This window comes from Halichoeres trimaculatus, unplaced genomic scaffold (assembly GCF_033239565.1).
Source record: "Halichoeres trimaculatus isolate MK-OKI-2021-1 unplaced genomic scaffold, fHalTri1.1 fHalTri1_scaffold_24, whole genome shotgun sequence".
Taxonomy (NCBI): Eukaryota; Metazoa; Chordata; class Actinopteri; order Labriformes; family Labridae; genus Halichoeres; species Halichoeres trimaculatus.
The window spans coordinates 2,513,242-2,539,975 of NW_027437202.1; the positions used below are offsets into that span (position 1 = coordinate 2,513,242).

General features: G+C 46.3%; 2 protein-coding genes and 1 long non-coding RNA gene across 8 annotated transcripts; 1 reads left to right on the plus strand and 2 right to left on the minus strand.

Annotated features, from left to right (window-relative positions):
- Positions 1 to 760: 760 nt before the first annotated feature.
- LOC141785804 (uncharacterized) lies at positions 761 to 3,043 on the minus strand. Of its 6 annotated transcripts, XR_012597581.1 has the most exons (6): positions 2,507 to 3,042; positions 2,194 to 2,428; positions 2,065 to 2,099; positions 1,935 to 1,973; positions 1,804 to 1,838; positions 761 to 1,713 (listed from the first exon to the last, which is right to left on the minus strand). It is a non-coding gene; the product is annotated as an uncharacterized LOC141785804 (long non-coding RNA). The 6 variants fall into 6 exon arrangements; XR_012597580.1 differs by having other exon boundaries at positions 1,804 to 1,973; positions 2,507 to 3,043; XR_012597582.1 differs by having other exon boundaries at positions 761 to 1,973; positions 2,507 to 2,644; positions 2,849 to 3,042.
- Positions 3,044 to 3,233: 190 nt separating this feature from the next.
- Positions 3,234 to 23,338, minus strand: abcc4 (ATP binding cassette subfamily C member 4 (PEL blood group)). Its single transcript, XM_074664323.1, has 32 exons — positions 23,198 to 23,338; positions 19,334 to 19,693; positions 18,507 to 18,617; positions 16,803 to 16,923; positions 16,510 to 16,731; positions 16,161 to 16,250; positions 15,594 to 15,757; positions 14,973 to 15,098; positions 14,278 to 14,527; positions 13,506 to 13,613; positions 13,169 to 13,258; positions 12,895 to 13,086; positions 10,347 to 10,441; positions 9,991 to 10,077; positions 9,510 to 9,606; positions 8,908 to 9,129; positions 8,689 to 8,826; positions 8,563 to 8,600; positions 8,373 to 8,476; positions 8,143 to 8,289; positions 7,978 to 8,057; positions 7,733 to 7,883; positions 7,534 to 7,653; positions 7,336 to 7,446; positions 7,147 to 7,247; positions 6,871 to 7,062; positions 6,624 to 6,779; positions 6,198 to 6,287; positions 5,930 to 6,102; positions 4,289 to 4,394; positions 4,055 to 4,189; positions 3,234 to 3,967 (listed from the first exon to the last, which is right to left on the minus strand). Exons 2-32 carry the CDS (start codon positions 19,405 to 19,407, stop codon positions 3,878 to 3,880), a joined length of 3,981 nt encoding a protein of 1,326 aa, XP_074520424.1. The 5' UTR covers positions 19,408 to 19,693; positions 23,198 to 23,338; the 3' UTR covers positions 3,234 to 3,877.
- Positions 23,221 to 24,975, plus strand: LOC141785802 (claudin-10-like). The gene is made up of 5 exons (XM_074664325.1): positions 23,221 to 23,472; positions 23,769 to 23,930; positions 24,276 to 24,357; positions 24,443 to 24,547; positions 24,858 to 24,975. The coding sequence occupies exons 1-5, from the start codon at positions 23,253 to 23,255 to the stop codon at positions 24,973 to 24,975; spliced, it is 687 nt and encodes a 228-aa protein (XP_074520426.1). The 5' UTR covers positions 23,221 to 23,252.
- The last annotated feature ends 1,759 nt before the right edge of the window (positions 24,976 to 26,734 follow it).

A 26,734-nucleotide genomic window follows, 5' to 3' on the forward strand; every position in this document is an offset into this window, starting at 1 on the left:
GCAGATAGGAGTGTTCATCATGGTGGCTTCCATCAAGGAGAAGTGAGGCTGATGGTGAGAGCACTAAGTGCTCTGTGTAGTTGTATTTGAAGGTGACACTCGTCTCCCTTAAGGTAGTTGTTGTAAACCTTATTGTGTACATGCTGTCCCAGAAAAAGTGTTGCTATTTTTGTGTCTGTGCTGAAATAAAGTGATAAAGATGAATGGTGGTTTGTGTTCAATTTAGTGGGGAAAAAAAAAAACTTTTTGAGCAAGATTAAGCTATACCTTTAGTCTGGGGGAGAAGTAAAAGGGGCATCAATGTATACCTAATCATGTGAGGGGGGGTTGCCCCCGTACCATAGCCCGGCCCCCAGTGACGCCGAAAAAAAAATTTTTTCCTCGGGGGTAAAGTCCGACCCCTAAAAATACTTAGGCAAAAATTTGGGGATTTTTTGGGCCTCGCTCGCACTTCGAAAATGCTCAAAATCATTTCATCAAACACCGACCAAAAAAATATTATTTTTGGATAACACCAAGTGTGACTACAAAAAATCTATTCACCACCACACTCTAAATTACTACAAACATTTTCTACAACCTAAGTCTTTCAACAAATACTTTTTTTCCACAAACACCTAACTTTGCTTTTAGTCTAAGTCCCTCACCTATATCCACAATACTAACACATCTTTGACAATCACCACAAACACAGGTAGCATTCACTTCAAACATCTTTATTGAAAAATTCAAACACATAACATCAACATTGCAGCATCTCACATCCTGAAAACAACACAACACAGTTCAACACTCTGCAACGCCGACTGGGCGCGTGCTCCACGCACGCACCGCGACACGTCGGGAAAAACGACAAACACCCACGGGAGGTTCTTCGAAGAGCGGCCGGGAAAAACCCGCCTTGCTGGGAGGTCTCTAGGGGGATAACGAGATCCCCAGCAAGGAAGCGGGCCCCCCGAGGCTACGAGACTTCAAAACTGCTGGGCAACACTGGGCTCAAGAGCGCCCGAGAGCGAGCGGACAACCGGACCTACTAGCCAACCTATCGGCTCTCCGTGCGGTGCTGGGCGGGACGGGGCGGGAGGGACAAAACCCGCTGCGAGTGTTGCTTCCTGGGAGCGGACACCGAGACCACCGCAACACTTCCACCGCTGGGACTTCTTTGGAGAGCAATCGGACAACCGGGACAACGTTGGCTTTGCTCTCTGCGCTCTGTGCGGGAGGGACACGACCCGCGACAGGTGTTGCTTTCTGGGAGCGCACACACCGGGACGACGGCAACACCGTGGAGACGGCAACGCTGAGCCCACTGCCTTGCTTGTCCCCTTCCGGGGCTTCTTCGAAGACCAAACGGACAACCGGACCGACACTGGCTTAGCTCTCTGCTCTCTGCGCTCTGTGCGGGAGGGACACAACCCCCGCGGTAAGTGTTGCATTCTGGGAGCGGACACACCGGGACCACCGCAACACTTGGCTCTAAGCCCACTTGCTCACTTTACGGAGCGTCTTCGAAAAAGCGAGGGGACAAACACCCAGCAGCTGAGGGAGCGGACACCGGGGCTACGAGACAACGGGAGACTTCACCCACTTCGACCAGGGGGAAAACCGTGAAGCTGCCAAGACTCTTGACAGCCACAACCGGTTTTACACCCTCCGACAAACCGAGACTACAGTGGGATCTGTCTCTTTGGGAGGCAGCGGCGGCAGCAGCATCTGAAAACACAAAGTGGAGTTAGTGAATGCTTCATACTCATTTCATGTCAAAAATGACTCAAAAAAATCACTACATAACAAATACTTAACTCATGTCAGTCCTCTCCGGATGACTGTCCCCAAACCTCGGAAGACAAAAACGGAGGACAATGTGGGTCAGTGCGTTGTCACTTTCAGCTACATTAAACTGATACATGGAGTCAAACAGTTCTCAAACCTACCTCGGTCTGCTTGTGCAGCAGCGGTGGCGGCGCCAGCATCTGAAATAAGCATAGAGCTAGTGAGTGCTACTGATTGAATGGAAGCTTTGACTGCAAAAAAAAACCCCACTACTCTCACATAAATACTTACCTCTTGCCTGTGTCTTTTCCCGATGACCGCCAAACCTAGGATCCACAACACAAAGCACAATGTCGGGTTACTGACTGACACATCTAGCCATCATCACTTACTGTATGTCACAACAGCACTCAACCCCACCTCCGTCTGCTTGGGTTGGAGTTCGCTTGAGGACCTGTGAACACAGCGTGTGCTTAGTGGGTTGCTTCACGAACACGCCGCTCCAACTACACCATCCATGACAAACTCCACGTCCAACATGAGCTCAAAACCTGTGAAAGAAACAAGACGAGCGACTTAGAGCAACGTCATTCAGGGCTCATACCCGCACACTCACCTTTCCTCTGGGGATGGACGGCTCCAGCATCAGCTTAGCCTGCGAACACAGCGAAACGTTAGAGGGTGGATCGTCAAATACAAGCGGAAAATGCACAGCGAGGCACAGCACACCTACCTTGAGCGAGTGAGTGAGGACAGCTGGAGCGGATCCGTCACACACCTCGTCCTGCTTGTTGGCTGACCCGCTCCGCTTATATAGCACCAGGTAGCACCGCGTTCACAGCTGAACCGCGTTACCAATCAGCGCGCACACCTGGCGTGGATCAACCTCTGACGTCACCTGACCGCTTCACAGATTTGTTTATTCATCACTCCTATCACTCTGATACGTCAAGTGACTGATCGCTTCTTCACTCTTACTCTTCATTAAACACAACAGACGGGGCCGATCCAATCGCACGCACTTTATTCACAACCACATTCAAACATCATCCAGTCCATCAACCCACTCGCCTACCGGCTTCGCACCGTCTTCTCCGTCCGTAGATCTCACGTTCAACACCTCCACACTCATTCCCCACACAGATGCGTTTCCTCTTCTCCGCTCTGCTGCTCACGATCACGCAAAAATACACTCACTTCTCACTGTTTTCTTCCCCGCTCCTGCTGTCAAAGAAGCTGCTTCCGGGTCTACTGCGTCACTTCCCCCTCTCGCTCTGACGCTGCACCTACTTCCGTTGCCCACTAGATGGTGACACTGCTGCATTTGCCCTTACATATTACAGTTGAGGGTACATTTCACTGTATGTTTGCTCCTTTTCTTAAAACTCTTCACACATTCACTTTCCACTGATGATCACACAACACTCGCCCCACTCACACTTGCACTGCTGTGTGTGTGTGACGAAAGGGCCATCAACTCACTCCATCGCTTTTATTTCAGGGATACAAAGCGCCGTTACACACGGCTACTTACATACAGCAGCTGAGTTACCCTCACTGCCCACGCTCCTCAGTGGACTTAGGAGGACACTTTACAAATCAAAACACTTGCATTCCAAATCAACACTTTTAAACACACAACAAACATCTCACATACATACATTAAAAAAACAGGATGCATAAACTGCTGCTGAGTCCTTTGGATTACGTTATTATCTTGTGCAAACATGTATTTACAACCATAAAGGCAACTTTGGATATACACACACACGGGCCGTCCATCTCTCGCAGAAGGCACTTACAGTTTGAGGACTACGCGGCCGTTTAAAGCAACTTCTCCAAGGCGCGGCTTCACTCAGCCACAGGTACGATACAATACATACGCTGGAGGAAAATAAATACATCTACAACAGTTTTTACAGTAGTGATTTCCACGCTCCCACAATACAGCTTAGTGTGTTTGGCTCTGACAGGTAAGGCCACGCAGCCCCTGACTCTCCTGCGTCCTCTGTGTCCTGCATCTGAGTCTCCTCGTGGACGGCGGGAGGTCGAGGAGCACCATATAGGCCCAGGCACTTGTTTCTTTTTGCAGCAAGTTAGCACCTCACAGCGCCGTCTCGAAGATGACTAAGTTCCCGTCACAGCTGTCCGCTTGCCCGTTTGAAATGACTGGACGGCTTCTGGAGTTGTACGCCTGCACAGAGAGAGGAAACGGTCTCAAAACAAACATCCCGCATGAAGCATACATTCAGCACAAGGTGTCACAAATAATTCAGCTCACCTGTTTAGCTGCCTGCAGTAGAGCCGCTGCCTCCTGCTTGCCGGTCTGCTGCACCATTTTATAAAAGATTCCCTCTGAGTCTTGGAGCAGGGCGTAAGGCTCGTCGTAGGCGTGGATCCTCCCGGCATCTAAAACCTACAGATGCACACATTTTCCTTCAATCTTCATCACCACATACATGTGATCACACAGTCAGAGATGCTGCTGCTGGATTCACTTTCAGGACACACTCACCAGGATCCTGTCGCTGTCTATGATGGTGTTGAGGCGATGAGCGATTGTCAGCACGGTACATTCCCTGAACTTGTCTCGGATTGTTTTCTGGATCAGTTCGTCCGTCCTGTGGAGACACACACACACACACACACACACACACACACATGGGCTCAGACGTTTTCCTCACTTCACCTCTTTCCCCTTCTCCATTCCATTCACACTAATCATTTACCCCGTGCTCCATCACCTGCTTAAGCAATAATGTATGCAGGTCACGTCACAACATATGCATCAACAGGTACACAGGCTCATTTCACAGCCACTTCAAACAAGGAATCACAGAACAGCGCATTTAGGAAAACAAGCTTCAGCATTATCTTTGGGGTTCACATCTTTATCAAATTAACAATTCACCTAGACGGCACGTAAACAAATCTAACTTTTGGCCATTTCCTTGGACAACAAATTGTGCTTCTGAAACATCCAAAATGATCAGTACAAAGTATTTAAACTTAAGTATTACAAACTAGATACAACTGTATATGTTATTAGGTATATATTTATTCCTAGAATTTAAGTATAAACTATTTAAACTAAACCTACATTTCTAAATATACAGCACAGACAGTTTTCCATACCATGTCCATGGCATATACTTATTAGTTTCACAAAGTATTAACTTCAATTAAAACACTTCTTTACAGTGGTTCATTTGGGTGATACTTCCCTTTTATCTAATAAACACAGTGAACAGCTTCCATCATTTATTTACATACAAATGCAAATCATGTATTGGAATTTGTTCTTTCTTTGGTGCTGTCCAACTTAGCTCTTCAAACATTAACACTACAACACGTTTGTGAACACTACTTTCAAAATTATTTTCAGTCATTCAAATATGACAAAGCTTTTTCAAACATTACTTCTACAACTTTTAGGAATAAAGTTAGTACTTTTGTGGATGTGTCACACAAAAAAACCCATCAACCGTGTTACCCATTGAAAAAACCCTATCGATCAGCAATGGTTTGCTCCAAAGTCACATGACTTCAAACTATTTAACTCACATCCCTTTTGGTGGAAACTTTCAACACAGTGTGGCATGTTTCAGCTCCTTCTCATCAATACTTCATTAGAACAATTGTCTGTACATGCTGCTCTTTCATTCATTGTCAAATGTGTTACAGACAATTTCTGCTGTTCTCACCATTTATGTCCCATAAAATCAAAAACCTTTTTCTACGATGTTATTGCAAAGTTCCAATTTCTTCATTTCCAAAATGTCATTCATTGTACACACTGTGTTGCATGCTTCTTCATTTCATGTCAAAAGTACCAGGTTCCTATTCACGGAAAATCAACAAGTACTATGTTTCGGCACCTCAATGCAGGCTTGGAACCATGATTATATATTGAAGAACGAATATGTCAATTTGACATTTTCTGATATTCCACTATGGAACAAATTCATTTCATTTACCACAAATACACCACAACAGTACCACAAATTGACTACCAGTACCAATTGCCAGGTACCAGGCATCAGTACCGCATCATTTCAAATGTGAAAGGTACCCATCCCTATCCAAGTTCATGGGGATCCAAATTAAACAAACACATAACCCTCTTTCTGCCTTTCAAAAGGATGCACACACTTACCTGGGGTCTACATTGGCCGTGGCCTCGTCGATGATGAGGATGCGGTTCTTCCTCAGGATGGCTCGGGCCAGACACACCAGCTGCCTCTGGCCCACGCTGAAGTTGGAGCCTGACTCGGCCAGGACCGTCTCCAGCTTTCCAGGCAGCTCCTCCACCACAGACTTTAGCTGCACCTGCAGGCAGGCAGGTAGCACATGATCAACCTCACTTCTGATGATACACATTCAGATACGCAATGTCCCACCCACCCACCCACCCACCCACCCACCTCTCCCAGAGCGTTCCACAGCTCCTCGTCAGTGTGGTAGTTAAAAGGGTCCAAGTTCTTCCTCATGGAGCCCGTGAACAGCACAGGGTCCTGAAACACAAAGAGCACACCTTTCACCGCTCAGCTTCATGTCAGTGATATAACATTAGCGCTACTTACATCACATTACACAGCTCACATAATCTTCATCTCCACTTCCTAATCCTTTCTCCTCAGCTTCAAAGCCCGTTTCTGTGTCATTTGTGCTACTCAGCGCCCTTTGTCGGCCTCACAAATAAAATAAGCCTCTTACATCATGAGCTCAACAATATTTGGAGGGAGACTTTGGCCTTTGATAGCAGCTTCACAAACATTTCTTCAAGGAGCGGAAACAAAAGCTGCAGCTCTCTCATTTCCCAACACTCTGTAATTCCTTCTTCCTCTCACCTGAGGGATGATGGACATCTTCCGTCGCAGATCGTGGAGCCCGATCTCAGACGTCAGAACGCCGTCGATGTAGATCTTCCCCTGAGGCTCCGCCAGACGAAACAGAGCAGACACCGTGGAGCTTTTCCCTGCACCTGTCCTCCCCACAATCCCCACCTGACCCCCCACAGACACAACAACTGATCAGTTTAACAGTGAACAGCCCATCACGACAGGTGTTTGGAGTCTGTGAGCAAACACCACGCACCTTCTCTTGGGGTCGGAACATGGCTTTCAGGTTCTTCAGCACCAGCGGCCCGTCTGAGCTGTACGAGAAGCTCACGTGGTCAAACGTCACCAGGCCTTTGCTCGGCCACTCAGGGGGAGGGCGTTTCTCTGTCTCCCAGGGTGCTTCGCTCTCCAACTCTGTGTACTCCACCACTCTCTCCACCGACGTCATCTGAGGAAAAACGAGCAGAGGGTCAGTGAGGATGACAGTGAGGACTTTCAGACGGAGCAGGCTGAGCTTTCACACAAGTCTCACCATGTTCTCCACTTCTGCGCTCTGCCTCACGCCCCACTGGAACATCCCCATCAGAGTGACCGAGTACGTCAGAGCCAAACCCACGGAGCCGGCGTCCAGTTCTAACACAAGCAGAAACACAACGATCACATCTACTGCACCAACTCTAAACTGTAACAGGTATGATCTGAGCTTTGCTTCCTCTCTTACGGTGTCTGAGCAGCAGGCAGCCGAATGTGGTGATGGTGACGAAGATGGAGCACATGCCGTCCAGGCGCAGAGCGAACCACCTGGAGGTGGTCAGAAACAGGAACCAGGCCCCTGTGTGAGAGAAACAAACACGTTATCCACCGATCTCAGAGAAGATTCACATTGGAGAAGTGTCAGTCAAACAACGTAAAGGACAACCTGAGTGCAGGTCCTGATGGGCGTCAAACGCTTTCTGGAACCTCTCCTCGGCTCCAAAGGCTCGGATCGTCCACAGACCCTGCAGAGACGACGACAGGTGGGAGAAGACGGGACTCCGAGCTGCAGCAGAAACAAGAAGAAGAATGTTTTCACATCATCCAGCTTCTTTCACGTCCAGCCTGCTGTATGGGACACTTACTAGTGGATTCAAGACGCTTGATGTCTCTGGAGGTCTGCAGGAAGTAGCGGCGCAGGTACAGGAAGAGGCCTAAAAGTGGGACCACGGGGAGGAGGATCCAAGGGATCACTGACACTGACACGGCGATGACCCCGAGAATCTGCAGGAAGACCTGAAAACACACAACACAACCCTCTTTGTTCACAACTGTCAACATTTCTTTTGGCATATGATTACAAACACAACACACACACATCTTTCCTCACCTGAATAAAGTCCACAAAGGTCCACGGCATGTTGGAATCCAGCTGACCAATGTCCTTGGAAAACCTGTTCAGGATTCTCCCTGAGGTCAACAAACACAACACATGACTACAGAGGCATTGACTTCATTAAAAACACCTTCCCTCACACTCTCAACGTCTGCTCACCAATGGGGTTGATGTCAAAGAAGCGTACAGGCGTCCTCAGTATGGCGTCAAACATGCGGTTGTGCAGCGCCTGTGCACACCTCACCAAAACATGGAACAGCACCACGTTCCTGATGAAGCCAAAAACGATGGTGGCGATGGTCAAACCTGCAGGAAAAAAGCAAAACGTACTCCATCAACACCGCAGGAACACACACAGCAGATGACAAATCTGAGCTGCATGTACCTACCTCCATAAATTCCTAGGTAGAAGTCCAAGTCCAGCTGCTGCGTCACGTTCTGTCCTGATTCAGCCACGGTGCCGTTACCGTTTAGCTTCTCCTGCTCGTCCGCCCTGAACACATCGTCACATCAACAAAATCACACAGCTGCAAACAGAAACTGCTTCATACTTTGTCCTGTCTCACTCCTGATGCTCACCAGTAAGCCAGCCACCAGTCCTGCATGATGTACGCCACCTGTTCCACACCACAAAGCAGCCACGTTAGCCAAAAGCTAAAGCTAAACACTGGAGGGTTGTTTCTTGTGTGTCGTCTTCACGCCTACCTGAGCCAGGATGTTCACCACGAACACAAACAGCAGGAACAAGATGCTGGCTCCAGCTCGCAGGTACTTCACGTACAGGCTCACTCCGATGGTACCGTGAGCGCGGCTCTCCTCTGCTACCGTCTGCACCGTCTCCTCCTGTGACCACATCATAGCGTCTTACTCTGTCCACTTGATGGCAGCAGAAACACTCAAAGAGGAAATGAGTGATGAACAAACCGGTAAGTAGTCTCCGTCTTTCACTGAGTGCATGGACGAGGTCTGTGACAGCACTGAGTTCTGGGACAGGGTTCTGCTCCTGATGGGGCCGTCCTGAGCCTGTGGCGGTGCCTGTGGCTGCTGCTGCTGCTGCTCTTCCTCCTCCTCCTTCTTCAGCAGGGAGGTGAAGTCTACGCCGGACTGCTGCAGCTCTGAGTACGTCCCTTTTGCCACCATGTGGCCCTGACACGCAGGAAAACACACATCTCACTTTAACTCACTTTTGTACACTTTTAATCCTTCTCACTGAGTTTTCTCACATACAGGATTCTCCTGAGTTAACTCAAACAATGCCTCCTCTGCTCTCAGGAGCTATTGTCAGGCCTGAGGCAGCTGGAGGAATGCAGCAGCTGCTGGATGGTACACATTCTTTATCTAAACATCCTCCAGGCACAACTCAAGTGCACAATCTTCTAGTCAAGGTCTACACTTAACGCTCCAATCAGCTTAAAGCTAGCCTTTCGTTAGAAAGCTGAAAGACCTTGTGTTTTGCAGGTAAAATGAGGTTTTGAACAAACATCTCAATGTGTCAGCAAACACATGATGCTCTCTGAGGGACTCACCTCCTTCAGGACCAGGATCTGGTCTGCTGCCTTCAGGTACTGCAGCTGGTGAGTCACTAAGATACGAGGCTTGTTCCTCAGCAGGCCGCAGATACATCTGGAACACATGTGCATCGTGGACGTGATTACGTAACATCATTCTTTCACTTTGGGCCACAGGAATTTTTCTGCTTTGGGTTCTGGTGTTGTTGCTGACTGAAACAGGAAGTGTGGGATCTAACACGAGGAGCACCGCACCTCTTCCTGACCCACTGCCTCTAAACGCTTCATCTTCTCCTCTCTCAGAGGACTTTCAACACAAACAATGCTTCTGAGAGATTTAAATAACAGGCTGCTGGTAACAGCGTCCCAACACTTACTGTAAACTCACACATCAAAGCTCTGTGTGCTCTGCTTTGTGCAGCTCAATTAACCACACTGACTTGACAAACCGGATGTTCTGTGTGCTGAGGTGACGTCTGAGAAAGCCTGAACCACTCACTGCTCAAAGAGGTGTCGCCCCACCTCTGCGTCCACAGCGCTCAGAGGATCGTCCAGGAGGTAGATGTCTGCGTCCTGATACACGGCCCTAAAACACACACACATACAGTGTCAGTCCTCTTTAAGGCCTACGTTTCCCACAATGCAGCTTTTCAATTCAGTGTCCTGCAGCCTCATTCACTTCCTTCAAATTCATATTTCTGCTTGGACGACCTCAGCGCACAGATCAGGAAGTGGATAAAGGAGAAAGAAAGAAGTGAAAGAAAATACACAAATTACATCAGCCACACGCAGCTCTGAGAGGAGGAACTGCGTCCAATTCACATGGGAAGCAAATCTGCTCTGAATGACTCCCACCTCGCAAGGTTGACCCGAGCTTTCTGGCCCCCGCTCAGCGTGGCTCCTCTGTCTCCGATCAGCGTCAGGTCTCCTGCTGGGAGCAGCTCCATATCCTGCACAAACAGAGCATGTGGTATATTTAATATCAACCGCAGAACCGCTAATAAAACTGGCACATGTCAGATTAGGTCATATAATTCACCAGGCACCACCCGAGTGGCTGCCTGTTGCAGCAGCTCTCTCTGATGTTGACTCTTTGTCTGAGCCTGTCATTACATTTTATGTCTTCATTAGTTGCACACTGACACCAAACTGCTTGTCTTTGCAGGTGTCTCTTTTTTCCCCCTATGTGTCCAGAAATCTGTTAGCAACCTGTAGCATGTCGATGCTAACCGGTGCTGGGCCTGGTGTTCTCTGTGAGCTGAAGAGAAGGAGGCGAGGACCTGCTATGAACACATGCTATCGACCTGTCGTCATGGGGAACGCAAGATCCATCTCCAATAACGTGGACGAGCTAGCTGTGCTAACCCAGCAACAGAAGGAATAGAAATAGAAAGTACTTTATTTAAAAAGTTCCATAAGAAAATAGATGCTGACAGCTTGTCCATCATTGTCAAGTTAGCTTCTTCAGTAGTCTGTTCAATGTGATCTTGGTGTCCGTGAATAGCATGATGCTACTCTGCCTTCTGGTATTCCCTCTGGTGCTGGGTTAGCATGGCTAGCTCATCCATCTTATTGGAGACAGATCTTACGTTCCCAATAACAGTGGATGAAAGGACAGGTCAATGTCATCACTTCTTGAACCAGCACGCCGTCCTCACCTCCTTCTCCTCACCTTCTGGGGAAACATCAGGCCTTGCACCAATTAGCATTAACATGCTACAGGCAAACACAGGAGCAAAAGTAGTAAAAATATCACTAAAAACAAAACCACTTTGGTGTCTATGACCAAAAAAATTAGCCATACAAAGCATGTAAAGATGACGAAACAATAACAAAACCATTATGAGACACAAGAATGGCTAACACAGCTAACATTTTACATGAACGCCACATTGAAGGGATTACACCTGATGTAAGCAGACAGGATCCAGGAGACAGAGCCTGAGCAGACTGCTGAAGAAGCTCAGTCCTGGACCCTGGGGAGGTGGAGGCTGACTGACCATATTTTCTAATTGACACTTATTGTATTATTGCATTTACAAACTCCATGCTATGAGACTCTGAATTTCCCTTCAAGGATAATACAGTCAACTCTATTGTATTCTATTCTATTGAGTGTGCAGGACTGACAATCAAGGTAGCTCTGCTGCAGCATAAGCACACTTGCTTATCACTGTACCTACAGTCAGGACTGGACATGCCCAGCACAATGCAGGCTTCTCCAATCTCTTTCACTGCAAAGTTCACTTTCAGGTTTCTGCTGTTTCTGACTGTTTTGGATATCTGTGTTTCCTCTGTGAAGCACTTTGATCTGTTTGCATAAAAGGTGATACACAAATAAAGCTGGATTAGCCTGCAGTGGACTCTTGTGACTCTCTTTAAACCGTAGTGGTGGACTCCACTTAAACCCACTTAGCTAAATTAGCTTCTTCCTTTAAATTCAATATTCAGAAGATGCCATGAATGAGTCAGCACATCGTCGCCACCTTTATGTGACTCTGCTCAAGAAGACGCTCTCTGTCCCAGATAAGTCACATATTAAAGGAGGAGAAGAAGAAGAAGAGTGTCCCTGTAATGACTGATGAGAGGTGTCTGTTTATCACAACACCGAAGGAAATAAAAAGACGCAGTCACAGGATCCACATGTAACTCATTTACCAGAGTCAGTCAGTGCGGTTAGAGACGCCAAGAGGAGACTGCACACAAGGGTCAACGACTGGGTGTAAACACCTGTCACCTGCATGAGCAGGTCTCAAGCTTCAGACCCTCACAGACCGCTTCTCAATCTGATGTGTTACATCACAGCCGGGGTGTGTTCGAGATCACTCAGGACGATAAGAAGGAGCACCGAGCAGGAAATCTGATAGGGCTGTTGTACAATGTGTGTGTGTTTGGGTCTCTTGTTGTGTGCTGCTGCCGTCTGGCTCCCAGCGACTGTCGGCCGACGTTATGCAACATCTGACGGGCTGTAATGAAATACTGTCCTGAGCTACGCCAGCAATACATATTTAATCCAGCTAATGAAAATCAGGGACACAGCTGTTACAGTGGTGTGGTTTCTCCATTCACATGTGGGCATCGTCGGAACATTAAAGCAAGGTATACTGTGCTTTTTTTAATCCTTTGGATTCAAGGATTTCTACCACCAGCAGTTTGTGAAAGTGCACAGGAACAAGATGAGAATACAGCGCTGTGAATTTAAATCCATGTGTAAAAGATGTGAAAGCAGAATACCCTCTCTTTAAAAATCCTCTCAGTTAGCTATTACTCGCAAAGCCTTCATTCATCCGGTTCATCCTGTCTGACAAACCATTAAGTCATCTTCTGAACACATAATGACTCTGCAGCACAGTGCATGTGTGTGTTCCTGTGTGTGTGTTTTCTTAAATCAACCCTCTCTCACCCTCTTCAGCGCACACGCTCGGATCACCCGTTCATACTTCTGCTGGTTGAGCTCTTTCCCGAACAGGATGTTGCTGCGGATCGTCCCGGGGAACACCCACGGCTGCTGGGCGGCGTAAGTGATCTGACCTCTGACTTTGAGCACTCCCTTTTCGTCAGGCAGCTCGCCCAGGATGGAGCTCAGCAGGGACGACTGGAAGGAGAGGTTGAGTTAAGAGCACGTACTTACACAAAAACACACCTTACGAAGAAGATCAAACGAGGTTAGGACTCACCTTTCCGGCTCCGACTGGTCCGATGACGGCGACCAGCTGATTGGAGTTCAGAGACAGGGAGATGTTCTGCAGAGACGGAGCATCCAGAGACTGCGGGAGGTAAAAACAATCATGTCAAAATCTGGATGCTGCAACATTGTTGTAAATCTACTCAATTACACTCTACATGACAGACAGCTGTCCTCAGCTGACATCACTGACTGTTCCAGCTGTTTGCTTTGCTTAAGTGCACGCCTCACATCCCAACCCGAGAGACCCGCTTTCTCACCGCAGACTGCGCACATTCCTACACAGCTACAGTGACTCAACATGTCAACCTGCTAAAAGGCGATCAGACCTTGTCCCAGTAGCACGTCAGGTCCTGGATCTCCACCGATGCATCCTTCTTCTCCGCCTGTGGCAGCGCCGCTCGGCCTTTGGTGATCTCCTCCAGCAGGAGGAACTCCTACATGTACAAAAAACAAACACACAGACAAATAAATCACACAATTACTCAACCTGTGTGTCATAAAGCAGCGGACTGTCCTCTGCTATCACCTCCATCAAATTACACAACACACACATGGACTTTATGGAGGTTCCTGAATCAGTCTCGTGCTGCAACAAGCGACACATTGCATAATGTTTCATTGCCTTCATCTGATTTTACAGCACATTTTCTGGCTGCTTAGATCTTTATACTGCACTGCAAACAAAAGGAGGTGTCAGCGTTACAGCCCTGGACCTTTAAGCTGCAGCACTTAAAGAGATTAAACAACTGCCCAAGCTGTGATGTCAGCAAAAAAAAAGAGGATGGAAGCAAACACTTCGGCCTTTCAAGGCGACAAAGCTTTTAAAGAAGCACGTCACCCCTCTTTAAGGATGAAGAAAGATGTCACAATGCCTCTGCAGCACACAGCAGCGAAAACAGTGCACAGGCTTTTCGTAAGCCGTGCATGGGAGCAATTATTCTCAAACAAAACAAGAACCTAGAGCCGGCTTTGAAGCTCTGCCAGGTCCGTCTCAAGTTGTTCTTAGCCCGCTGGCTCCTGCTCTCTCCCTCCTCAGACTCAAAATTAAGCCAAACACCTTTGCGTTCACAGCCGCCCGCTCTTTTAGAACCGGCGTACCTGGATCCTGCGGATGCTGACGCGACACTCGAACAGCTTCTCGATGGCGCTGGGGAAGAACAGCGTGACGGTGAGGCGCACGGCCGTGTACAGCGACACGGTCACGAAGACGCGGCTGGCGGAGATGGTGTTCCCCAGCAGGACGTAGAGGGTGAAGGTGACGAAGACGATGATCTTGCTGGCGCAGAAGAAGGAGGCCATGTTGAGGCCTCGGAGGTAGGAGCTCTTCATGATCTTGGAGATCTCCTTCCTGAGGGAGGAGGACGGAGAACGTTAGCACGATTAACTCAACTTTCTGGGTGTTACATAATATCACAAATAAATCTTTCATCCTCTGCGGGGATCAGGATCAGGGGTTCAAATCCTGAAATCAGAGCAAAGAAAGGGCTCGGGACCTTTGGTAGAAACCATTAGCCGCCTGATTCTCTTTCGAATTTGCTGCTAAATTTGGGGGCTTGATGGCAAACCTGTGATGCTTACTCTCAGGATTACCACTGCCCTATTCCTGCCCTGAAAGCAGATCAGTCGGTGATGATGTCATTTAGAAATCCTGGCACATTCACTTTCTACGTGCTTCATTTGGGCGTCTTACACTTTTGTTAGGAGTTCAAATAAGGTGCAACAGGTATAACTTGTACATGATGACAAAGTCAGCGCCCTCATTGGCTGAATCGTGTCGTGTTTTTTTTTTTTACCTTCTGACCTCAGACACCAGAGCAGAGAAGGGTTTCTCCCAGGCGTACATCTTAATGATCCTAATCCCGGACACCACCTCGTTCATCGTGCGGATTCGGCTGTCTGTCAGCACCGCCGTCTTACTCCTGTGACAAAAAAATAAATACAGACTGAGTTCACTTTCACAGATCTGAGGCTCCCACCTCCCACCGTGGCTCAGGAGCCTTGTGATACCCAAGAGGGCATGGGAACTGGGTCAAACGCTAATCTTGTCTTCTTCTGGCGTCAAAATCCAGCCAGACTCAGAGTTGAAACTCATTCTTCATATTTTTTTTTTACCTTTGCAGGACAATTTGCTAAACAAGATATTTTCCAGTTGATAAGACTTCTGTTTTTTTCTGGTGCAAAGCTTCTCAACTTCTTCTTTGTGGGTTTGCAGACAAATGATGCAGCACTTCACAGATAGAAAATCATGCATTCAAACTTTCCCCTGCAAAAAAAGAGAGCAGGCAGTGTTTTGGAAAGCTCTGCAGCTGTAGCAACAGTAGCTAAGAAGAGAGGGCTGGAGGGCTGGAGGGGTCTCAGCTGGAATACAATCACCAGATTCTTTGTGTGTGTGTGTGTGTGTGAGTGTGTGTTACCTGAATTTAGAAAACAGCCTCCCAAACATGGTCTGCATCGGCATCAGGAACATGAGGACCACCATCCCCGCCAAGCACGACGCGCCGATCTCCAGCCACAGCAGCCCCACGACCACCGCCGCCTGCAGAGGCCCCACCCACAGGAAGTGCAGGAAGATCGTCACCTGTCAGACAAAACAGAGAAGGAGAGTGTGTGTGAGCTGGATCGTGCTGGGCTAAGCTCAGTGCTGGGAAGTTTTTCACAGGAAAGGTGAAGCCCCCCCCCTGCTTTAATCGGCGTAACACCTCACTGCCTGGAAACTGAAATACCCTGAAGGAACGGCGTTTTCACAGCACGCCACCTTTCACACACTGATTAAAACCGGCTGAGTTTGGAGCAACAAAGAGCAGAAATCACACCTGAAGGTTAAGGAGATGTATGATGTAAAAGTGGACGCATCGATGAACCTGAACGCCTTTTTAAGTTAGGTTAAATCCTTCAGATGACATAATCAGACTGAATAATCCAGTTAGCGGAGACGCGCTCATCCTGGTGCAGTTTTTATAACGGCGTCACATGCAACCTACTTCATCAAACTTGTTGACGTCGTTGGAGAGGAGGTTGACGATCTGGCCCGTGGTGGTCTTCCCCATGGCCGAGTTGCTGAGACACAGAGCCTGGAACAAGACCAGAAAGTGAAGCATGAAATGTAAAAAGTCGTCATAATCAGGCACATTTCAGCTCAGACAGAAGAAAAAAAGTCAAACGGAGCCAGAGAGCGTGTTTGTGTTCAGAGGTAATCATTTCATCCTTCTTTTCTGTTCACTCTTTTCAAACAGCTCTTAAAGGATTACTCCGCACAACTTGACAACGCCTGCCAAAGACAAGAATTACCCAATTACTTCCAAACAATCAAGCAGGGATTTTGTTACCCACCTTCTTGTAGATCATGTGACACATGGCCACTCTGATTTTCATGCCCGCTCTCTGGACGTGGTAGAAGTAGAGGTGATGCAGCAGCGCCAGGCCGATGGTGCAGATGGACATGCCGGCGGCGTAGCCGAAAGCGGCGTGCAGCGCTTCGGGTCTGGGGTCGCTGCTTTCGAAGAACTCGATCATCTTCCCTAAGAAGACCGGCTGGATGACTTTGATCACCTCCTGATGTGGACAGAAGCACGGTGTTAGTACAGCAGTGACGTCTCCTCTCTTGATCCGTTTCACACACTTACTTCAATGAGCGTGAAGAAGCCCAGCACTGAATACGGCTTCCAGTAGCACTTGATGATGGCGCTGGACAGACTCGGCTTCCGCAGCTCTTTGCTCGCCTTCTGGACTTCCTGATCCCAGTGTCTGCCGTGCAAAACATAAAGATGCTGTGTTACTGCTTTACACGTTTGAACTTTACATCCAGATGAGTCAGGACTCGTCTGGGAGGTGGGGACCGCGTAATTGCAAAATCAGAGAGTGGCATGCCTCTCGTGATAGGAAGAGCTGCATCAAACAGGCGAGTCCTGACCTGTAGGAGTAATTCTCATATCTAGTGACATCACTCCTGGTTGCTATAGGCAGCAGCTGAGTGAGGAATCACTCCTACAGCCTTAAAATCACCTGTCATCAGTGTGTGTTTTTCGACAGTGTGGAAACACCGTAAGTGATTCATGTCTGTGTGATGTGTGGTTCCCTTCGCAGGACTTTCCAACTTCCCTGTCTGCTGCACCCAGGTGTTGAAATCCATACGTAGCCTGACATTTTTAACACTTTAAGAGTTGTTTTTGCATGAATTGCAAAGAGTTAAAAAAAAATCTTCACACATGATAAACTGTGTGTGTCACTGCGATGCCGCAAACCCTCGATGTACAGATCTTCATCTCAACAACGCCGCCGCCTCCTTCTCCTTCTTTACAATGGCGCAATTCAGCAGCGGTTGCACTTTCAAGCACAAACCAGCAGATAACAACCCCTGACCTACAGAGATGGGACGCTTTAACAGATGCATTTCAGGCTCATTCACCCTGTGATGAATTTGGATTTCACTCTTAATGAAACGTCTCAAATGACAACAAGTGGAGCTGCTGATCTAAAGCTGTGTGACCAATTCAAGAGGTCTGTGGAAAGTGGATTTTTCACCTAGTGAGAAGCTGGAAATCAGATGTTAGACACAGTCAATCTGCTGCAAGCTTTAGGTTTGTATGTGTCTGGATGAGGAGTTCCTGGAATGGGTGTTTATGACACATAAATAAGGCCGTTTCCTGATGCACTTAAACGCAGCGCCATCATTCGTCATCGTTAAAAGATTAACACAAACAGCAGACTTCTGATAATGATGGAAATGTTTGGCGTGAGACTTCCCGCACCCACAGAGCGGCTTCAATCGTTACCATACATTTCAAAGAGGACAGTAAACATTAACAGCGGGACTCTCTGAGATCAGCTGATTATTGACATCACACTAACACATTTTAACCAATGAGGTTAGAGTCATCGTGATAACATCTGTAAGGTCAAGGTATTCTCAGGCGTCTGGAGTTAATAAGGAAGCTATCAACACAAAGTGACGCCAATATTTACTGGGATCATCGGGAAATGATTGTCATGTTTGTATCTCTTAAGGTTAAACATATTTTGGGTTGTATGTTGGTTCATCTAGTGTTTTAACAGCATGTCTCTGTCTGCTGAGGCCTTCTGTTTACATTTTCCTGGTCTGATCTACAGTTTCAGATATCAGATGTGTCCTTTCTGCTGCTGAGACCTTAACGTGCAAATTTGGTGATCAAAGCAAATCCGGTTTCAGTGGCTCTTTAATTGCGAGGATGTGCTGTGAATCCAAACAAGCTGCTCAAGTCATCTCTGGTGACACATCTTTCAAGCACAAACGATCTGTTGGGTCTAACGTACCCTAAAGTGCCCCCCCCTGCTTGTGTGCAGATTTATACCTGTGCAGATCCTGCCCCAGGTTCTGCGACTGGTCCTCCAAGAGCACTTCGTACATGTCATCTTCCTCCAGCCGACGTTTGGAGCCCGTGCTGAATAAAGGGTTGAGCCACCTGAGGGAGGCGTGAGGAGAGGAGTCAGGTAGGGAATTAGTCACATGATCCTGTTGTGTTAAAGCAGAGATGGGAACCAACAACATACAGCCGAAACTTGATAACTCACTTTTCCTCCCTTAACCAATAAAGTGTTAATTTTTTAATACATTTGAAGCTTTTACTACTCTTACAGAATGAGTAATGATGGGCTAATATCAAGTTCAGACTCAATGAATAGGTCTGATGTTCACTTGTGTTAACAGGATGATCAAACTGTATTGATGTATGGCCACTCCAGGCTTCCATACTTCACTAACAGAATCAGAACACAATGGGGATTTGATACACAGATGGCACACGTGTCTAATTTAGCCTTGAGTAACCAAAGCAGATGATTCAACAGGAAACTGTCATTACATAAACACTCTGGGAAGTGTTCCAGTCAGTTTTCTGTCCCTTCCTTTCTTTTTTTCCTTGTTTGCACACTTTAAAACTAGAAATACAACTATTGAGAAGCAGCTGTCAAACCGTGTCCAAACATAGTCACAGATCCATAATAACACTTCAGGCTCCTTTCTGCTTGCTTTCCCCTCACCTGCTCACAGCTCCATGTAACGGTGGAGTCGGGATTGTGAAGGAAAATTGAAACTGTAAACGAACATGCTGTTCACATGTTCAAATCCCCCGCGGACGGATACGAAGGCTTCACTTAACGTGAACTTTTGTCGACTTACCAGAAAAAGATCTTGGACAAAAAGCTCGCCGTCGCTGCCGGGTTGCTCTTGGCAGCCTTACTCACTTCCCCCATGGCAGCCCGCACTCACGCCGCAGTTCTTCTCAACTTCTCCCCCTTCTCGAACCGCTCCTCTGGGCTATCTGGCGTGTCTCCGGGGTTCAAGCATGTTACATGGAGGTCGGGATCCCCTAGGTGTGTTACGTCTTCCGTACAGCGCATGAGCTAGCAGCTCCATAAGACATCAAAGAGAGCACCTCAACGGCCCCGCCTCTGGCGGCTTCTGATTGGCTGAGAACTCTGGTCGTCACGTGTGATTGGTTCTGTAGTGTGCTCTCTGCCCACGTGATTGGCTGAGAATCTGAAAAAGGAGGCAATTTGATGAAGACTGTATAAAGTAATTGTTGTTATAAACACTTTGATTTATTGGAGGAAACAACAGGACTGGGGCTGGATAGACTTAAGAAATGGCGTTTACTCTGGTTGTTACAACTTAAAACGTCCAGTAACCTCTACCTTAATGTTAATTACGATGTTAATAAACATACAATAAATGTTTTAAGTCTACTTTTTTCAAGTAAAAAGACAAAAGAAAAATCCCCAATGAAACGCCCATTTAAAGCAACTGTAAGGAATTTTGGCCCGTTATTAAACCTGGTATATCTTGGTAACCTCCCAAACCCTAGCCGGTCACTGAGGTTCTCTGACCAGGTTCTCCTGGCTGTGTCGTGGACAAGTTTGAAAACCAGAGGTGACCAGGTGGTTCAATATGTGGCTCCAAACCTCTGGAAGTCGCTGCCCTTGGTCTTGCGGACATATTTTGTGGACTTTTTTAAACTTTCAAACTTTTAAACTTAAATTGTGTACATATCTTTATTCTACTCTGTTCAAAGTTGTTTATTTTAATATTGTATTTATTTATTTTTTTTTTCTCTACTACTTAAGTTCTTTTTTTTCTACTTTTTAATATTTGGTGTTTCTCTGTGCTTTTCTATTCACAACAATTGTACCAAGAGAGTGCAGCTTTAACCAAAGTCAAATTCCTTGTATTCTGGAAATACATGGCGAATAAAGCTCATTCTGATTCTGATATGCCTCTGTGCTTTTTGTTTGGATCCTCTATTTATCTAACTATTCTGATTCTCTCTGTGACTTTGAGCTGAGAAAAATGCTATGTAAATAAATACTTACTTAATTACTACATACTAACTTAAAAAAGTTTTGGAGACAAGCAGCAAAACAAATTGAAGAATTGTTTTCAGTGCTGGAAGAGAGCCATCGCAACAGTCTCTTCACATTCTCAGCAGTACATATAAGCCTGTTTGGTTTTTTAAAATATAATCAGTCAGAACAACTTGGAGGTAAAACATTGGAATTTTTCTCAGAGTTCTGCTGTTGACTGACTTTTTCATGCTGTTTTGTTTTTCTTTTTGGACTACAATCACAGGCTAATTTCCAAGAACTTACCCTCTTGGCAGTCAATACCGACGCTGAAAGAAACTTCCCTTTCTGTGAGGTCTGTTGCCTCCATTGAACTGTCAGAGTTACTCAGCACATTTCCATTGACCCCCTTCTGTCCGTCTCCCCCCTCCTTCCCCCTTCAGCATGGCTGCTTTTATCTCATGACGGTAAAATGTGTCACTGTCGATAAAAGGAAGCACGCTGACTGTGTCCCAATATTCCTGAAGTGGCTTAAGCAACTTGGGAAGCAGTTTCCTGACTGTGATTTTTTCCCCTGTGGAGGAAATAACTGCATGTAATTTCCCATCAAACTCCTCTGTATTATTATTTTTTTTATTGCAGCAGCCTTCAGATCTCTAACACAAACAAAGAGAGACACGTGACCTACGCCCAGAGAGGATATCCTATAAATAAAGAGCAGGCTGGAGATAACAGACACCCCCTGACAAACTGCAGGTGTTTCCTCTGCTGAGAAAGTAAAGAGACGTAAAACACCCCTCTCCTCCCTGAACTCCACTCCCATCTTCTGCTAACTTGAAGGAAATGTCATCACGTGTAGCTAAAGTAAACGATTACCCTTACACTGACAGTACGCAGTGATAACAGGACGGAGCGTCCCTGGCCCTGACACCTCACGTTTAATCCTCCTGTTGATGTTTAGCTAGCACGCCGGAGGAGGGAAGCCAGCAGGTGATTATTAAAAGCAGCTGAACTGGGCCCGGTAACATTTATTTGTGTAGAAACAACAACCCGTTCCCATGCTGCCCCGGCTGAGTGATAGGCCTGCTGTCTTCAGGCCTGTGATGAAAACAAAGCGAGGAATCCTCACGTTATCTGACTGTAATTACAGTTTACGACGCCCAAGTTTGCTCCATTGTTTGGGTGAGATTAAGAGAAGTGAGTAGAACCGTAAATTCAATCAGCTTCACTGTGTTTATCATTTCACACATGATAGCTCAGTGAGTCAAAGACGCCGTGGAGGGGTCAGGGCTGATAACGACCTGTTCGCGACTTGTCTCTTTCATTAGCAGGTGTACAGGATTAGGTCAGGTGTCCCGTGAGGCTGCACCTTAGCGGGGGCCTTGGAAACGCAGCATCAAGCTTCTCAGCACCCTCTCGCTGTCATTTACAGATATTTTAACACCTGGGTTAGTTTTTACAAAAGGGGGAGTAAGCTGTTCTTATCTGATTGGCCTAAGGTCAGTGGTGCCATGAGGGGTCAGGAAAAGATCCTTTTTTCTTTATATATCCAAATTCCATCTAAGTCATGTTATCCAATCAGAGAAGGTGAGCCAAAATTGTACCGACAGTTTCTTTTCAGGAAAGGATTAAAGCTTTGATTGATTATTAAAAGTAGGGCCGTGAAAAAGGGGGACCGACAAAGATCCACACCCACCCTGCTCTGACTACACTTCCAAGTTTGCTTTGTCATTTCAAAAAAGCTGCCGTGCTTTCATCATTTTCCCACATGTGGACTTTCCTCCTGACTCATCCTCCGTCCCTCTCTCCCTCTGTAAACACAAAGTTCAACCCCACAACAACACATCTCAAGTCTGCACAGGAAGCGGTGTAAATCTGTTGACCCAGCCAAAGGAGGTTTTACTCCTCCGGCCTCCTTTGCTTTTGTTTCAGTTAATCTCAGTGTTACTGAAAATTACGCTAATACGTGAAATCATGTCGTCCAGTTGCTAGTCAGATTATGTCAGCTTAATCAAGGAAACATGGTGTTATAGCATCAAAAGGATCCAGCACAGAACACAACATGATGATCAAAGTGATTCAAAGACAGCAGCAGCGCACAGAGGGGAGGTGAGCTGGTATGAAAACATGTGATAAGATACCTGGAGATATAAAACATGCTGAAGTGAAAAGAAGGCATGTGAGGCTGCTGACTCATTCACACTTTGTCGCAATAAGTTGTTACAAGACGCTGTGAAACTTCTGACCTATGTCCGCTGTGGTCACGAGGGACGATCGCAGGACATGTTGAGATCATCCAGAACTCCCTGACCCAGCAGCACCTGTCGGTCACTTCCTGTATCTGCCACTGGGTGGCGCCAAAGTGCTGTAATCCCAGCATGGAGTCATGTTAAGCAGTTAAAGCACTAAGGGAATCAAACTTTTGTTTAAGAGATTCTGAAAAGACGTCAATCAAGCAACAACGGCGTCCTCATCTTGTGTTTCGTCCCCGTCAAAGACTTTTCAGATCCTTTCAATTACACACTTCCTCCTCCTGCAGATCTCCTTGCAGACCCCATGCTCTCAGTGAGGAGTGATGACTAGTGTGTGTGTGTGTGCGCAAAACACAACATACAACAACCTATTGTGCGTCAGAGAAAGCTATGCAAGGAAAAAGCATGATGCTTGAGTGAGCAGGCGAAAGGTGCAAGTCTCTGTGACTCACCTGTCCGGGGCCGCCACTCTCTCTGTCGCTCCTGGAGGAAAGAGGCAACAGGAATATGGGGAACATGGCAACAGAGATCGTGGCTTTCATCCTCAGCGTTTCAGGATGGATTCTGGTGTCGTCAACGCTGCCTACGGACTACTGGAAGGTGTCCTCTGTGGACGGGACGGTCATCACCACGGCCACGTTCTGGTCCAATCTGTGGAAAACATGCGTGACTGATTCCACTGGAGTGTCCAACTGCAAAGATTTTCCTTCGATGCTGGCTCTGGACGGTGAGTTCTGAGAAAACCTGGTATTTCACACCATAAAGATAAAAAAAGGACTCTAAGGGTTGTGTTTTCTTATTTGTCTCTGAGGTTTTTGTGTTGCCAGGCATCAGTACAATCAGACATTCTGACCCTGGTGTTAAGCTTTCAGACATTACAAACAAATTACAAGTTAAGAAGTTGGAACTAAGGAAGCCTCAAGGAAATTACATAATCTTAATATTTGGGGTCAAAAATTCAGAATTTGTCGTTTGAAAAACAGATGTGACGACCTGAACAAACCTTTCCTCTCCGTCCTGCAGCTTACATCCAGGTGTGCCGAGGTCTAATGATCGCCTCCGTATGTCTGGGTTTCTTTGGCGCCATCCTCGCCTTGGTGGGGATGAAATGCACCAAAATCGGCGGCTCGGACACCACCAAGGCTCGCCTCACCGTCCTCTCCGGCATCCACTTCATCCTCAGTGGTAACGGCAGAGCAGCCCCTCTTTCTCTGAGTTTCTGGATTTGGTCTCAATCTGAATTAATTGGTGTGAAACTGCGTTATATCTGAAACTGTTATTGGCTGAATGGAATAGGCTCCTCCTTACTACGCTCTGCTTGTGAAAGATGCCTGGTGCTCCCAGCCTAGCACGGCTCCAAATCACTAGCCAGACTCTTCTCCTCTGTTGTTCCCAAATGGTGGAATGAATTACCCAACTCTTCATGATCCACTGAGTCCCTTTCTACTTTAAGAGATGTCTGAAGACTCATCTGTTCAGGGAACACTTCTGTCTAAATTCTTCTTTGGCTGAATGAAACTCTCTCTGCAGGCCTCTGCTGCATGACAGCGTGCTCCATCTACGCACACAGGATCACCACCGACTTCTTCGACCCCCTCTTTGTGGCTCAGAAGTAGGTATTCACTGTAAGAAGACAGATTTCTTTGACTCTGGTTCAAAACTGAAATGCATTCTCACTTTCTGTTTCCCACTTCCAGGTTCGAGCTCGGAGCAGCTCTCTTCATCGGCTGGTCCGGGTCCGTGCTGTGCATCCTGGGTGGATTCGTCTTCTGTCTCTCCCTGTCTGAAGGCTTCAGTATGAGGCAGGTTCCTGCACAAACCTGTCAACAGGAACAAGAGTTTAGGGTTAATCTAACCCAGACAAACATGATCTGAATAATGACTTTAACTGCAGTTAGAGCTGGAAACAGGCACTTATCTCTCTCAACATCTTGTCTCATAATCGCTGAACCTATCAGGGAAATTGTACGATCATTATTTTGATTCAGCATGTGGAGGCTGACGGCTGAATGTTACCTTTGTTACAGTCGAGGGAATGTCACGTTGACTGAGGGAAAGAAGCATTAAAGTTGATTTAAAGGTTTAATTTTCCTCCTCTCTTGTGTTTTCCAGGCCTGAATACTCCTACAGAGGATCTGCACCTTTTGTGACGGCAGGCAGGGCGGCAAACAGCCTCCACAAGGAGCACGGCGAGTCATCCAGGCAGTTTGGAAGAAACGCTTACGTCTAAATTTGTATTTATGTTTTTGTGGTGATTAAAAATCTACTACATAAATTCCTGTTTATTCACATGTGTGTGCTTAAGAAGAACGGAAAAGTGGTCTGCCTGACGGAGCTGTTTCTCTTTCCTTTAAGGCAGGACATTTGATTTGGCACAAGACTCTTGGGTCACCTTCAACAAGCCTTGCTCATTTGGATGTTTTTTCAGAAGTTGTTCCGTCACTTTAAGAGAATACAGCTCACCTGTTCCTGCTCTCAGGTCACAGACCCATCTCCCCCTCGACTGAGGTTACCTCTGAGGGTCACAAGGCCAAATCTGACCCCACATGTGACTCTGCAGAGCAGGAGGCCCGAGCGGAGGCTTCCCCTCCTATCAGCCATCAGTCTCCACCTCTCTATTATTATCAATAGGCACCCCAGGCTATGTTACGCAAAACCTCCTGGCCCAGAGGTCTGATCCTCCAACCAGCTGGCAGAGGTCTGCTGCTGCTGTGTGTGCTTTCTGCATCCGTAAACAAGCGCCTGGTGTTCTGGACTCATCATAATGCCTGTATTGTGCCTTGTTGTGCCATCATTTCAAATTAAAGCTGCAGTTTCTTCTCTATCATTTCCAACCATTTCTTTAATTCAGCCACCAGATGGCAGTGTTCACACGCATTCACCTGTTGATCTATCTAAGCCGCTCTACTAATTAAACCAGGCTCCACCAAAGAAATTAAGGCTGTCCAGCATTTCCAATATCTCCCTCCCTCTGCCAGTAACTGAGTCATAAGCCGAGAGGTCAAATGAGAAACAAAGAGCGGCTCTTACCGCTCCCCCTAGCTCTCATTAGCCCAGATTTACCTCTCATTAGAACAGCGCAGAGATGTTACGCTGTAATTATGAGACCCAAAGTGAGGGCCGTGGAAAATTACTAATAACTGGGAGCTTAAATCTGAGGATGCCGAGGTCATCACCACAGTGTTGTTACGTAGTTCACAGAACATGTAGAGGTCGTTAAAGAGGGAGTTAAATTTCGTTTATAGATTCACACTTTGTTTTTGTCATGAGTGACTTGAAGCTCAATTAAATTCAATCTGTTTAACCTGTTATACAATTTTTCATCACCCCAAAGAAATGAAAACAATCTTGGGTTCCAAAATTCCTAAGACCTAAACTGTTTGAGACTTCAGGAAACACTGATGGATGAAAAGTGGGACATTGTTTAAGATAAATTACAGCGACATTACAACAAAGGATGAAAAGGCAAACAATACTGAGGGTAACTGATGGAACTGATACACTGAAACCGAAAGTTCAACTTCCAACAGTGACTGTGTGATGTGTAAAAATTGTTTTTTTGAAATAACCAATAAAAATTTTAAGTTACAAAAAAAAACCCATCCGAGTATAAAAACGGTTTGACTTTAATGAATGATGTAATGAAACACTTAGAATTAGAAAAAAACAAGTTCACCCTGAGTGGAAAAATTAAAATGTTTCACTCAATATGGCAACCATTTATAGAACATTACAAAAACAACCCCATGAAAAATTAACCAGATTATCCAGATAAAAAAAAAAAAAAAAAAAAAAAAAAAAAGTCCCATCCTCCTTTTTATACTATTAGTATTTAATTTATATTTTTCTCTTATTTTTGTTTTACTTATTTATTTTTTTAATGCATTTTATTCTTATTTATTTATTTATTTATTTATTTAAGAAAATATATATATCTAATTTTAAATTCTGTTTAATTATCATTATTATTATTTTTTTTTTCTCTCTCT